This window comes from Danio aesculapii, chromosome 5 (assembly GCF_903798145.1).
Source record: "Danio aesculapii chromosome 5, fDanAes4.1, whole genome shotgun sequence".
NCBI lineage: Eukaryota > Metazoa > Chordata > Actinopteri > Cypriniformes > Danionidae > Danio > Danio aesculapii.
In genome coordinates this window covers 59,734,214-59,750,517 of record NC_079439.1, presented here as the reverse complement: position 1 = coordinate 59,750,517, position 16,304 = coordinate 59,734,214, and the positions used below count along the sequence as shown (strand labels likewise).

General features: G+C 34.6%; 1 protein-coding gene across 1 annotated transcript in view; it reads right to left on the bottom strand.

Annotated features, from left to right (window-relative positions):
- Window positions 1-16,304, bottom strand: part of drd2b (dopamine receptor D2b) — a 110,994-nt gene that overhangs the window by 42,725 nt on the left and 51,965 nt on the right. Inside the window, exon 2 of the mRNA XM_056458572.1 lies at window positions 4,831-5,137. Coding sequence (XP_056314547.1) covers window positions 4,831-5,109 — 279 coding nt within the window. The 5' untranslated portion in view covers window positions 5,110-5,137. The remainder of the gene's footprint in view (window positions 1-4,830; window positions 5,138-16,304) is intronic.

Here is a 16,304-nt window from a genome sequence, read left to right as displayed (position 1 = left end):
TTTACCTTATTAATCCTGTGATAAAATTACTTCTGTAGATATTACATATTTGGCCCTATCATATACCTGGCACAATAGGCGCAAGATGCATGGCGTTATTTGCTGCTATTTTCAGACCAGAGATACCCTAATTTTCACGTTTTGTGCATGTTGTTTAAATCGTAAATCCATTTGCGCTACTTTGTGGACTCATGGGTGTGCTGGTCTAAAAAGAAAGTGTGTTAAGATGTATGATTGGCGCGTTGCTATTTTGAAGAACTGAAATAGGCAGAGCCATTGACCAACTGAAAGCTGGTCTAAAATCCAGTGCAGAGCACATTAGTTATGTGCCTATATGGGTTCAAACGCTTACACATTGCTTAATACGCACAGGATGTAAAGCAACACAAAAAATCTTTACATTTGGAAAAAAAAATGGATTAAATTGTTTTAATAATTATTATTTTCTACATAAATATGGAGTTTACATGTTCTACCCGTATTCGTGTGGGTTTCCTCCGGGTGCTCCGGTTTCCCCCACAAGTCCAAAGACATGTGGTATAGGTGAATTGGGTGGGCTAAATTGTCCGTAGTGTATGTGAGTGAATGAGTGTGTGTGTGGATGTTTCCCAGTGATGGGTTGCAGCTGGAAGGGCATTCGCTCCGTAAAACATTTGCTTGATAAGTTGGTGGTTCATTTCGCTGTGGCGACCCCGGATTAATAAAGGGACTAAGCAGAAAAGAAAATGAATGAATAATTGAATGAACATAAATATAAAAAACACTACCTTCATGCCTTCTTCATCTTGGGTGGCTTTTTCAGTTTATTCTTGACAATTTGTATAATGTTAATATTATTATTTGTATTATTTATTATATGCATATTTATATTTGTTTAAATAAAAACAAGTTTAGATTTGTCCATCTGTCAGGTTGTGGAGATGTCTGCAACATCATATGGGGCATAAGAATAGAACATGTGTTTGGAGAGAACGTGTTTTTGACCACACTTCGTTATTATTGTTCATTTATTCGTTTGCTGGAAATTAGAGCTGAATTCAGAAATAGTTTTGTAACAAATCTTTGCGCTTAACAAACATAATTAACTATGTAGGCTAATGGATGTCTTCAGCTGAGTGCGTACAACACCGTTTTCTTATCCACATAAGTGAAAGAGTAAAGCAAAGAGTAAAAGTAAACTAAAGAGAAAGTAAAGAGGCCGACTTGAGGAGGCTTGTTCTTTATCCTCGCGTGGCAGATGGTCTGTTTAACTGTTTTCTCGCTAGTAAAGCATTCAGTTTTTCCACTTAGAAAGTCCGCCATGTAAATAGCAAATGCACCATGGCGCAAGGCAACTGACTTTTTAAGGGAATGGGAGATGAGACTCTGACTGGTTTAATGCACATTATGCTCAACCACACCTATAACTCATTAAGAGAATAGGCACAACCCTGTTAGACCATGCGCTGGGGCGCAGAGCGTATTTTCCCATCCATAAAAAGTGGATTCGGACATGCCCTTAATGCTTTTGCGCCATGCACTAAAATAGAGCCAATAAATTGTATTCTCTGCTCACTTTTATTTACAAATGGCATGTTTAATCATCCAATGCTCTTTAAGCGCACCCAAAAATTAATTAATAAAAATGTTAAAGAAAAAAAAAAAAAACATTTTACATATAGTATAATATTTTGAGATTTTAACAAGTTGGATTTTAATTTGTAATTTCTATTTTATATGTAACATACAACAATAATCATTCAATGACATATCAAAATGTAACAATTGGTAGCCCTGAAAAGCTAATTAATTGTCATTGTATTTCTAGGGGCTTCACCCTTTTGTCAGCATCAATTATAAACTAAACTAATAAACTTCTCAAATATAATTGTATACTTATTGTATACTGTATAATCTATAATATTAGTACAAACACTTTTTCAAATATATGTTCTAAAAGGTAGCATTTCAGTTTGAAATAAATGTATCTGTTAGGCTGAATAATAAGGAAACGTTATTTCACCCATGTTTTGAAATTGGCTTTTTACAAAAACGTATTTGAAACATTAAAGCAGACGCTGTGCATTAAATATGCTTTCTATGAATATAAAATCACTTTTGTAATTTAATGCAGACACCAAAATGCCTTTGACCTTTTTTCTTGCAAGGAGAATCATTTCAGCTGTGTCAAAATTATTTTGCATCACATTTCGAAACTAAGGACGCAAGGAGAAAAAGTGAAATTACCCTATGGATGCATTGCTACAGCTCATTTAGTCTTCAAGTTCCTGTGGAACCTTTGTGGGGCTACAAATTACAGTCTGATGTACAATTTGTTTCAAGGACAAGGGGCAGATCAATCGGCTATCTGGGAGCTGGAAATCACAGAGCTGACACAAAAGCTGCGTGCTGTCGAAAATCTGAAAGGCTACAGCTTACTGAAACCCTTGAGACATGTCCTGAAGGTGTTTGTAAAAGATTTCCTGTTAAATTCATTCAACAGTACATATTTAAACAATTTCCAGACTCTTCGAATCATGCCTCATTTCCTTAGTGTTTAAAAGTCAATGTTGGGGCTCATTTTTCCAACATGCTGCATCACAAATCCCAAACTATCCATCCTTAATAGTATTTGAAAATAGAATTAAATGTTCCAAATCATAGTATGTTTGATTGAGTATGCCAAAGTTTCCTGGGTGGTTTACTTATTTCCATTATGTAATATTTTGAAGTGCAGATCCGTGCTCGCTCTAATCACCAATATAGCCCACGATACATTTGTCAATTTGATTAGAACTACGAATGCGGGTAAAAAGTGTTAACAAATGACAAACATGATGAGTGCAGAAGGCCGACCATTAAATGGAGAGGCTTTGGAATAGATATTTGACTCACTGTTAAATAAGATCTGACCTACTGGAAAATATTTTAATAAAGTTTTCCATATTAAATTTCATCTGCAGCAACAATATGAACTTTTATTAAAGGTGCTGTGCTTAAGTTTTTGACTCTTCTAAACCAAAAATATACCATATGATTGCAGATGTTTAAAAAACACGCTAAGTGGACATACTTGTTTATCTGCAAAACAATGCTGAAGTCAGCTATTCTGCTTTGAACATGTGTTGCCAGAACACTGTCTTTGTTTTGGTTCTTTTAACTGCCAGTGCCACTGCCAGTTTAGCCAATTATTTCAGCACCCCAGGTTGACTTGGTGGAAAACAGCACATTTCATTCAGTCAGGAAGGCTCTCAAAGTGTGCATCCACAACCGAAATGGGACCTTTGGTGGACAGTAGCAGCCTCAGAAATGAGACGCAGATTCAGAGTTCCACATTAAGTTATTAATTATCAAATAATATAAATATAATGTAAACATTAGGTGGGCAGGTTACATTGTAACCCTGTGTCATAACAACACGCTATGTGATAAGCAATTTGGCTGTTTGCACCAGATGAAACATGACAGAAATTTAAATACAGCCATTCAGAAGCACAGAATGGTATACTTATTGCAATCCCCAAATGAAATGGTAAGATTTATAATCTAATTAATACATTTAAAACCTTTTTAAAGTTATTAAATGTACATGCTGAATATGTGCTGGTTTGCACTGAGTAACAGTTCTAAAGTTCAATATCAAACAGTTATCTTATTTTTAAGATCTGAGGTAAACTATCTGCTGCTGCTTTCAGTAGTATGGCAATAAATGTCATGTAAAATGGCATTCAAATTATTAGCATTTAACACTGAATAAAGCACATGAGGTAAATATTGTCAGTTTATCCTGCTGTTCATCTGCAAGAAATAGAAGACATTTCTAAAATATAATTTTCAGGTGTTGGTTTGAACAAAATAAATATTCTATTCTTTCTATTACGTGCAATTGCTTTTATTTAGAACACAGTTTAAATAAGCTTTTAGGCTTGACACTCAAGACCTACCACTTCACACTTCTGTTGACAATCTAGCAACCTGTGCTTGCGTGTGTTTTGAACCAGGTGTACAATACCTAGTTCAACCATTGGGTGTCAAACTTACATACTGCACCTTTAAGACATGTTGGCCATTAATTTCTGAATGCAAACACCTGGGGTGATTTTACATAAAAGAGTTATGGTAGATGAACCTGATGTTGCTTATTCAGTAATAGAAAATTAAATATGAAAAAAATCATATTAAAAATATGAAAATCATATAAATAAACAAAAATCATCGACAGGGCATGTAACTAAGCAACATATCGGTAAACCAATGAGGACGTAGTGCATCCCAAAGCTTGCATACTCTTCTGTTACTCACTCAAAAGTATGTACTTTGTCTTAAATAAATATTAGCAGTGCAAAACAGAAATTCCGTACATATTGTGTCATAACAGTCAAAAAGCTGTTATTATTGTTCTAGAAGAAGACTATTTCTCCAACTGTTTAACTACTGCTTGAGGAATTGATAGCTAAGCTGCACTTATAATGAACCAAATATCCTTTAAAAGGCAGTTTGCACAAGTCTTAGAATTTTTCATGAAGTGACAGAAGAAAAGGCCTATTACCTAAAGCAATGTATTAAAACTAAAAAGTTGTATTGATTATCAGTGTATTTGTATACTCATAGTGCAGGTGTTACTCAATGTGGGTTCTGTTTGGAAATTTTTAAGTTTCTGTACATATCAGAAAATTTATTGTGGAATTTTATTTTAAGTCTGCTTGATGACCAAATAAAACTTATTCGACAAAAAAGTTATATATTTTCAGGACGTACTATAAATAGGCATATTGGGATGCAGCAACAGTCTGAGGTTACTTCTAGCCACCCTGAAATCTGGCTCCATATGACACAATTAATGTTTCTTACCTCAAGATACACCACCCAGGGCATAACTAATGTGGCCACGAGAAGATCTGCCACCGCCAGGCTGACAATGAGGTAATTAGTGGTGGTCTGCAGCGCTTTCTCTCGAGAGACTGCCATACACACCAACACATTGCCAAAGACAATGACAAAGATGAGGAGAGTCAGGAGCATGGCATAGTAGTTATACTGATGCTTGGCCTCGCAGCTTGTGCCGTTGAGGGCCCCGGTCCCGTTGTCATAATAAGTGTCATTGTAGGGATACTCCGTGAGGAAATCCATGAGCTGTGGCCAGGGAAGAATCCTGAAACTGAGAGACATAATTCACTGTCAGTCAATGCCTCAAACAAAGAATGAAGGCAAGCAGTAACATGCCAAGGCAAAAGGGAATGTTGTGATCAGAGGCTGTCATTTAAAGCTGAAGCCTGTCATTTCTACACTTTAAAAAATCCATTGAATTTATGGTAAAAAACAAAGCTGTGGTTAGAAGAATTTTACCATGAAAAATATAGAACATAAATTCCAAAACATCCAAAACAAGCAGAATGTAGCTCCAACTACTCTATAATATGTTTTCTGCTGTATTTCATTAATTTCTAATGCCAAGCACCATTGATTTGAAGTACTGACATCAATACATAGTAATTTTGTTATAAAGATAAAAACACAAACATAAACAACTGTGGATGAGAATGTCACATAATGAACCAGTGCTCATCACAAAGAACTTTTCCCACAAGCAAAGAAACAAACATAATATATAGAAGGAGCTCAGTTTTATTCACACAACTACTAATAACCATGATGGTTAACACACACGAAACTGAACTCATAAGAAAAAAACGAAAAAGAACCATAGTAATGGCATGCATGGAATTCTGAAAAAGTCAATTTATGGTTATTCACCATATCAAAGACTGTAGAATACTCAAGGCATGTCACATATAGTTTTCAATGGGGAAAAGTGTAACGGTCAATATTGCAAACAAAGCCCAACCTACTAGTACAGGAGCCAATCTTTGATCGCTATAGACCAGGGGTCAGGAACCTTTTTTCAGGAAAGAGCCATTTAGAATTTTTTTGGCAAATGCATTTTTTTAAAGAGCCATTAGGGATATATATGAAGCATCACATATTGAGCAAGTACATGTATTAATAAAGGACAATTTGTAGGACTTCTTTCTTTTCACCACTCATGAACATTGTTTGAATTTTATGGCACAAGGTTACCATCAGAATGTAAATGACATGCCCTTTATTGGTGTTGCGATTCAAGTTAGTCCACAGCACCGCACATGCGCATTGGTTGAAACATCCTTTTATTCTTGTTCATTTTGCCTTAAAAATGTTCAACAAAAAGGTAAACTGATTTTTAGTGAACGTTTTAATTTTTTATTGAAGGGAAGACAGCTGGAGAGCCACATATTTTGGTCAAAGAGCCACGTGTGGCTCCCGAGCCATAGGTTCCCTACCCCTGCTATAGACTATAGTTAGCTCGGACAAGACGTGTGCTTTTAAGACAGTTTGGTGCTCAACAAACACACTGGAATCTCAGTGAATACTTGCTTCCCAGACATTAGAAATATATCCAAATAAAGCTTGAAATCTGTACTTTTAATTGAACCAAGTGCACTAGAGAAAAAAAGTTTTCTGGTTTTGTAATCTGTATGAAACAAACGCGAGGCATGGTCCGTCCTGTCAAACGCACATCACATGACAGCAACTACTCAAATGCCCATAAACTTGTAAACAAAGAGTCGCTGTCGTTCCTGGAGGAGATTCGCCATCAAGACCAAGTTGTGGATTACTTCAGAAGACCAGCGTGATCAGACAAATCATTATCCAGAGGACGATAATGTGTAGAACGGCCATAAATGAGGTTGGTGTTGTGATTTGTTTGATTCGGACGTTTAGAAATTAAACTTATGGGACGGTTGTTGTTTAATTTTATTGGTGTTTCCAAATATTTAATGTAATCGTAAGCATGGCAAACAGTTTTGGAGAATTTGATGTTTCCCCATTCAGACAGAATGCCCGAGCATGCCGCCCAAGAGGCGTTTCAAGAAGGCCGCTGAGTGAAATGACTTGTCTTAAAGGGACTTTGACCATATATATTAAGGAAACCTACTGTTAACCAGGATACATATTTCTACTGAAGCATTTTATTACATTAAAATCACCACCATTTTTTACAGCAAAGGATATATTTGCCACTAAACCTATGGACTAAAATTATGATCTATCAGACTGTGTTCTACAGAAGAAAAGAATTTGAACTTGTTTGTGGCAAGTGAAGGGTGAGTAAATGATGACAGAAGTTTTATTTTTGAGTAAACTATCCCTTTAAGTACTTTATCTGAGAATTTTTATTCAGTTCAAAACAAAATATTACTTTTGAAAACATTTCATATATATATTTTGAAGCCAAAATTTTAGGCTAGCACTTTCCCATTTATGAACAAGCTAAATCATTTTAGTTAACATGTTAAACCAGTCCACAAGTCTGTGAAGTGGACAGATCTAATTGCATCTCATGTTCTTTTGTCACTGATTCAAATAATCCATTCAAAGCAAATCTATAGTAAAGGATTCCCTGAATTTACAAACTGAGTCAAAATGAGTCAAAAACAGGAGATCCTCTCAGCTTGAGTGTCTGCGGTTAAACCAACAATGACAACAACATTTTATTTCTAGTTCACATTTATAAAAGTCCAAAGTGCTTCACAATTTCACAGCGTGACACAAACACAATTAAAACACATGCTTTGCAAAACACAGACCAATAGACTACGCCACTACAGTAAGTCCACTTAGATCTTAGTTATTGTGAAATGTAATGTCACAAACATCTGTTTGTAGCTAAACTAAACACACTGTTTGTGAACTGCGGTAAAAGGTTAAGCTGTTTAAACTGCTGAAGTGTACACATCCATATTTGTACATTAGCATCTGAATGGCATAGGCTTCATTTAAACTAAACATAATGTTAGAATAACACTGATAATTAATAACATAAGTATCTTTCTGGCTGCAGTAGCACATTAGATAAAAAAGGACGAGTCAGGTTACATACAATGACTGTAAAAAAATATGGGCGATGCGACAGCACCTTTACCCATTAAACGCTTTGAATGCAAAACACCTCATGACTGGTGTAAATTGTCACAAAAATCTGATGAAATTGGAGCCGGTATCTACACTATAACAAAGACTCGCTAAATAAATATAAGCACTTACATTTAAAACACGCAATAATACACAATTTATTTTAAAAAAACTGTGTGATGTATGTTGTTAATAATAATTTAATTAAAACAATATATGTTGGACTGCAGAAATAAATGATCTTTTATACACTATAGCCTGAATTAGACTAAGCTATGAGCACAAAAAAATATTTCTGCAACATTGCTTGTATAGTTTGTTTTTTTGCTTCCGCTTTCGTTTGGTTTATTCTATGCCTTAATTATATTTGGTAAAGAGCAATTTACAGTAATTTTAATGTTTATTAGGAGTTTTAAAATAAAAAAGCCAATGGTAAATGTTGTATATAAATAATAAATAACATTAACAGCTCGATTTGTTATATATGATTATCTTTCTAGAATGTTTAATCATTTTGAAACAGCAAAATTCAGTAGATTAACACAATAACATGCCAAAACTCAAAATATCAGAGACATCCTTTAAATTAAGTTCAAATAACGTTACAGGAGATCGATGTGGACATCGGTTAACATTAGTTTTGTCTTCCTAATTATTATTTGCAGACCCATAAAAAGAATAACTGCTAGATAATGATCACTTGTTTTCCCTGACATAATAACGTTCGCCGTGTATCAGCAAACAAAAGCCCACATTTAACCAAATAAACAGTGATCCATCAGATCCTGTAGGTCAGAAAGTATAGTTTACTGCTGAACAACTCATTTTATCATGTTAAAATAACACAGAAATCAAACATTGGTACTTCAAAGTCCTCCCGAAGCTCCGACGGTCTGCTTAGAGAAGCTGTCAATCACAACTGTTAATCACGATGACACGCCCCGTTTTTCAAGCATTAAATTACTGGCTAAAAACATCCTCTTTACAAAAATGAAGATCTGCACCTATATCAGCTTGATAACCAGTGCCTCTATTGACCAAAACCATCTTTCGGGATATTTTATTGCAAGTGTAATTATTTTTTTTATTTGGGCTCAAGTATCGCAGAGGAGGCGGCGTTTATGACTTGTACTGCAGCCAGCCCCCAGGAGGCGATCTAACGGCCGGGAGCCTCACTCAAAAGGAGGTGTGCGGCACACTTGGTTATATATTCTTCCTAAAAATATGTATTCAAAAATGTTTAAAGACAAAATAAGTTATTTTGATGAAAGCTGATTTCCATAATAGATCATTTTCTTCCATCGTAGAAAAAACAAATACTATGAGTAGCCAATGAGTACAAGTTTCTAACATTTTTCAAAATATCTTCTTTGGTGTTTAACACAAGACAGAAACTCATGAAAAATGTTAAACAAGTAAAAGGGGAGTACTGTAAATGATGAAAGAATACATTTTTTGGATGAATATTCCCTTTAACATGTGAACACATTGTCGCAGAAGTTACGTCTTTTAATGTTCTATGTCACATTTATTTTGTTATATAGCAGTCTACATGTTATATTTTATTATTTTCACTTATTTGGACAATTAATTGATCATTAAATACCAATAAATAATTTATTTTAATATTATTTTTAATAATTGTGTTCATTAAAGATGCAGTATATTGTAATAAAATTAAAAAGAAGAAAGGGCTCTGCTTTCAATTTCCTCTGCTGTCCAAGAATAATAGTTTAGATTCATTGTCCCCTTTAAGCTTAACTCGTGCAACAGAACTAAACTTGCCAGAATTAAAGAGTCCACAGTGAGAGGTCATTTATTTTAACATGACATGTTTTGTTACTGTTTAATAAAAGATTCAATATCATACAATTACAAAAGCTGCAAGACACCAAGGAAAAGAAAATTAATGAGAACAGGGAATCACATGCACATGAGCACAATGTGTGTGACATTGAGCATTGTGAACGAACAATCAGTGCGCAACATTCATCGAACACTCTCAAAATCACACCCGTCTTCATTTGCCCTGCATAATATTTGAAGCATTACTGAATACATCTGCCATCCCTCCACCATTCTCTCTTCTAAGCTCCATAACATCGGACAGCTGCTGAAACAGAATTGATTTTTCTGTGTGAATAGTGGCATAATAGCTGTCTTGTATTGATTTGGAATTTACACAGCAAGATCTATTCTTCCTCCAAAATCAACATCTCAAACTGACAGGAAAGAGCAGCGAGACTGAAGATACGAGCATAGGGAGGCAATTCTCATGTGTAATTAAAGCTGTGCCGGATTTATTCAAATACTATTTGGTTGCCACATTGAATATGCTGTATATGCCAGTTTTCTGTTTATTATGCCCTGTAATTTAAGGGATTTCAAACAAGAGAGTGCTAGGGCTTCTGTGGAAAAAAACCATTAACAAAATTATATATACAGTTTACACTTTTTTCCCTAATTTCTGTTAATGGGGAGAAGATTCTCAACACATTTCTAAAACATAATAGTTTTAATAACTCATTTCTAATTGCCATGAGGACATTAAATAATATTTTACTAGATATTTTACAAGATATTTTCTATACAGCTTAAAGTGACATTAAAATGCTTAACTAGGTTATTAGGTTAACTAGGCAGGTTAGGGTAATTAGGCAAGCCGAAATAAAACAAATAAGACTATCTCCAGAAGCAAAAAACATTATCAGACATACTGTGAAAATACTGTGGCTAATAATTCTCTCTTCAACTATATATACCATGGTCTGTTGAAATTCTTGATTCTGATTGGCTGAAGGATGTGCATTATTTTCGCTGAAACACACAGGTAGTTCCAGCAAAGACTAATAAAATACACTAGACATGTCACTTAAATAGTTTTGAATAGGGAAAAGTGTAATAATCAATAGTTCCTTGATTAGGAAAATATTAGAACTTTTTTAAAGAGAGATGCTAATGGTCTAATCAGATTCAATTATTTATGCTAAGCTAAGCTAAAATTGACCCGGAGATCTGCTGAATGGATTGAAAATGGGAAAACTAAGTATTCAGAGCTATTCAAAAAAAGTTTTCCTTTAAGACAAACTACCAACGAGTACAGAAATAAAACAAATGGCCTTTTACTGAAACGATCTCCCTGTCCTTTTTTTTTTTTTTAGCAACAATCTATATTGGTTTGCCTCCACCTGTGCAGCATTACTTTGGTAAATGTGTGTGTCGATGGTGTCACCGACTCAATGGAGCAAGTCAGAGCCAATGATTGATGCATAACGGCAAAATGATGTCTGTGTCAAAGACAAAAGAGCAGACCCTCCATTTGGCTTTGACCAACAACAATCGATGAACCACATAGCGTCTAGCTTTATCTCAGGGCCACTCATCCGAATTGCATGTTTTGCACATATTCATTCTTTGATGATTAGGAAGAAATCATTACAAGACAGAGGGCATGTTAATATTTTCTATTTTTAGAAGATTTTGTAAGCAGCATTTTTAATAACTTTAATAATATAATATAATATAATATAATATAATATAATATAATATAATATAATATAATATAATATAATATAATATAATATAATATTATCACAGATTGTTACTGTCTGAAATAATTTATTCGGATTATTATTTCATTTACACTTCATATACACTTCATATACAATATATGCTCGTCATTAACGCCACTGAATGAATAAAGCACATCCAGACATTTTTTTTTAGCATAATAAGGCATAATTTAGGCATAATAAATCCCTTCAATCAACATAGGCTCATTCTGAAAACGTATCCCTATCTACATTTCTGGAGATCACGAATCATGTAGCCAGAAATATTTATCAGTCTTATGTAACGGCTTTTCTCTGTATCGGAATGTTGGTAAGCCTTGTGGGCTGATAATAATCAGCTGGATGTACTTTATCCTGCTTTTTACATGGCTACTTGCCACAGAAAGTAAAAGTTAGACACAAACCATTGGGTCTTATTCACTAATGATTATGATGAGAGCTTGACAATAACACCCGCCAAGAAGCCAAATGTGAGTAGACACTCCCACTAGCCAAATTGGCTGGCTGAAAATAATTGTAGTTTTCTTAAAAGCAAAGTTCGACAATAACATGACAATATACATGACAATAATTTGTTGTAAAATGTCAAATTTGTTTTTTAATAAATGTTAGATAGTTTTAAATAAGTGTTGAATAAAAAGTGTATGTGTATTATAATATATTTTTGCTAGTTTTTGAAATTTTCTAATTATTTAAAATTTGTAACTAAGAATTTTTTTTGGTGTGGCCAGAGGAAAACTTGGTACATACTTAATGTTGAGCCCTAAAAAGACAAGTGAAATAATAACTAATTGCGATGCAACACCATGAAACCACTACCAATTTGCTCATGCTCATTGAGCAAGTCATAAACAACACACAAAACAGTGAAATGAAGTCACGTGGACATAACACAACATATAAATCAAGTAATTTTAGCATGAAAAAAATTATGCATAAATAATATATTTTTCCAACAAAGCTGTGGCTAGTGAAAATGGTGAGTGGCTAGTAATGTTGAAAATCTACTAGCCACAGTGACTGGTGATTAAAAAAGTTAATGTCAAGCCCTGATTAGGATATGTAGCAAAAAACTGTAAGCATCAAAATTAAGATTTTTTGCTTTTATGGCAAAAATCATAAGCAAGTTCCATGGAGATATTCAGTAATTGTTCTACATCAAAACTCTTTTTTTTTTTTTTTTTGATTGGCAATGAGCGGAGAATAGAATTTGGCTTTCATTTTTATTTATTTTAATCTTTTACTCTAGGGCGACACAGTGGTTCAGTGGTTAGCACCTTCGCCTAATAGCAAGAAGGTTGCTGGTTCAAGTCCCAGCTTGGTCAGTTGGCATTTCTGTGTTGAGTTTGCGTATTCTCCTCGTGTTGGCATGGGTTTCCTCTAGGTGCTCCGGTTTCACGCACAGTTCAAAGACATGTGGTATAGGTGAATTGGATGAACTAAATTGGCCGTAGTGTAGGAGTGTGTGTGTTTTCCAGCATTGGGTTGCAGCTGAAAGGGCATCCACTGTGTAAAACATATGCTGGATAAGTTGGCGGTTCATTCCCCTGATGAACACAGGGACTAAGCCAAAGGAAAATGAATGAATTAATATTTTACTTTCAGATTCCAAATTTGAATAGGAGTATCTCAGCCAATTATTGTCCTATCCTAATAAATTATTCATGAATGGAAAGCTTATTTATTTATTTATTTTATTTATTAACTTTCAGATGATGCATAAACTTCCATTTTCCAAAAATTTACCCTTTTGACTGGTTTTGTAGTACAGGGATTCATATGCTGATTGTTACAGGAAACATTTGTATTATTAATATCAGTTTAAACATCATTGTATACATTGTTGTGCTACTTCATATTTTTGTAAAAATGTAGATTTTTATTGAATAGAACGTTCAAAAGATCCAACCTAATATATTCAATTTAAATGAACAATAGCTATGGGCAAGTATGACAACTGTTTACATCTATACTACACACGTATTATGCTAATCCATGTGTGTCCTTGATCCTTATGTTGTGATTGGCAGGTCAGTGTGTTTCAGTGCTCCAGGCATAAAGTATGTTCTGTTATCAGGGTACGACTTCGGCCTCTTGGGAAATCTAGGTGAAGGCAGAGATACAATAAGCTTTCGAATTAAAATAATGTTGGGAAGGGACAAGCTGATTTCAGCCTTTGCTAGGTAACAATTAGCCTCAAAGATCTTTCCTCAATCAATAGCATGTGACACTTTAAACTGAATGAAACTGAATGGTTTCCAGCGGCACACAGGAGCTGATTAGCTGTCCAATACATCTCAGTTTAGCTGGATACAGTATGTGACATGTTTTTTATAGGGCCATGTTTGCGGGCAGCGCATGATAGCGAACACATAAATGAGAACAGACTTCCAGACAAACCAGCCACTGGTAAAGTATCACAAGACACAGTAGGACTAAATCCAGAAATAGGAAACTACAGAAAAAGAAAAAGCAATTTCAGTGTCATTTTCTTCATATCCGCCCCCGCCCACTATAAAAGTGGTCTTTTCGTGATACGCACTTGAACATATGATGGGGAAGAAAGATTGTATTGCAATTTCTGCAGGCACAGCATCATTCAACTCCATCTCACAGCAGCTGATACGTGCAGGCCGTGGCATTGGCCTGCGATGGAGGATATCTTATTGCAGAAGTCATGTATCCAATGGAGATATATTGGGTTGTGAAATTAATCGAGAAGGTCTCTTTTCAATGCTCCACGGTGAAGATCGTTTTTAGCGTAGATACTGCTTTAGTAGAATAATAATAAAACAAAGTAAAATAAAGAGAAAATAAGTGAATACAACATACTTTTGCAGTTTAATGGTAACGAAAAGCATACGTTTTACATCCCACAAAGAATCTTTATGTGTTTGGAGATTGAATTGTCAGGATTAACCATCAGAAAAGTTGCTAATATCATTGTTTGCTGCAACCATTACACTGTACAGTACATTACACCAGAAAGAGAGTATAGGTCTGAGCCATGTGGACCTAGAAAACGGCAACTTTTCATTTTCTGTCAGTCTAAGCACACAGTGTAAATACAGAAGAGTCAAGCTTTAAATACACTGTAAACATAGCCATCAATAAGCAGTTTTCCATATTTTGTGATTCATGTTTTTGTTTTTTTATTTTCCCCATGTTTATTTATGTTTTTGAACTCCATTAGGAGATCTTGATCTTTCTTTTGGCAACTTTTAACCTAAAAACGGTGAAAAAAGTGACTTTTATTAGCATTAAAGTGATATATTGTTTGGGATGGTGTTGTATATTATGCTACAAAAACCTTGCAATAAACTTTCAAGACAATTTCTGTTATTTTACACTATTTTTTTCAATATATTATTTAATATACTGTACATTGTATTATTTTATAATACTAAACTATAACTACAACTACTAAAATGTTGATAAAAGTTGAATTGAATCCCGGCAACTATGACACAGTAAACTGTTAATTAACAGATATTTTTTACAGTCAAGAATTATCAAAACTCTTTTTTGAGTGAAATGCTAATGATCTAATCCAATTCAATGATCTATGCAAAGATAGGCTGAGTGAGAAAATATGGTAAAACTCAACTGTTTAACACTAAGTGACTTGTAAAATGGGCCAATTAAACGTAAATGAGGCAAGTAATGATACAAGTAAAGAAAAAGCAGAGTGCTACTTTAACAGATGACACAGGTTAATTTGAATCATTTACAACCTGTTGTATACCAGGGGCACTGAGATACTGAATGACTAGTGTGTAGAATATGGCATGAAGCACTTTTTATAAAATGGAAATTTGTCTATAATGACAGAATCTGTGATGGTACAGGAGGCTCTGGCATGTGTGCAATACATTTTTTTATGGTAAACTTGACTTTGCAGCCAGTTCCTCACCAAAGTAAAATGCAGACAAACATGGAAAAACTATACACATGCTCAATTTAAATGCTCATTTGTACTGTTTCTGCTTGTCATACCTGTTTTTGACCTTGCCTATTATATGTAGACATGTAAAGCGTTGTTTTCATTAATTATTTTCTTCAAAACTATACAAACAAAAACATTCACAGCCTGTGCTATGACAAATTGAACTCAGGTCTATGATCTCTTTCCCACTGATCATCCTTGAGATGATGCTTCATCTTGATTGGAGTTCATCTGAAGTAAAGTATTGTACATGATTTGGAAAGGCACACGGCTGTCTATATCAGGGGTTTTCAAACTGCATGCAAACCCCACGAGACATGCACTCGAGTAAATAATGATGACGATATTTATGTGTTCACTGGAGCGAATCTGATTAATGTTAGCTCACATCTAACTATCAAGCACCTGTAAAGTTTATGCGTTCGAGTAAAACATACAAATAAAATGGACCGGGTGCTTTTAAAAGTGAATGACGGTGAATAAAAGTAAAGTCGGTGAGCCGTCTGACAAAAAAAGTGCCCTTCTGAACCAAATCAGCAGGATGCCCTTCTGGATCTTTAACTAACCTTGAAGACATACTGACCACGTTAACATGGACATCTGTAATCTAGTTATTTGCCTTAATATACAATAATATAATTAAGGTGTTTGTGTGAAGTGCTTTCTTGTAAGAGTTTCATTTAATTTAGGGTGACTTTAACTGCAGTTCGCCAGTTTAACTTTCACTCATGAACATTTCATTCATGCCCCCATGACAAACTGAGGTATTAGATGCAAATTAGGAGTAAGGACTGGTGGAGGAGTGCTTAATAGTGCATGCTGAATGGAAAGGAAAAAACTTCTACATTTCGTGA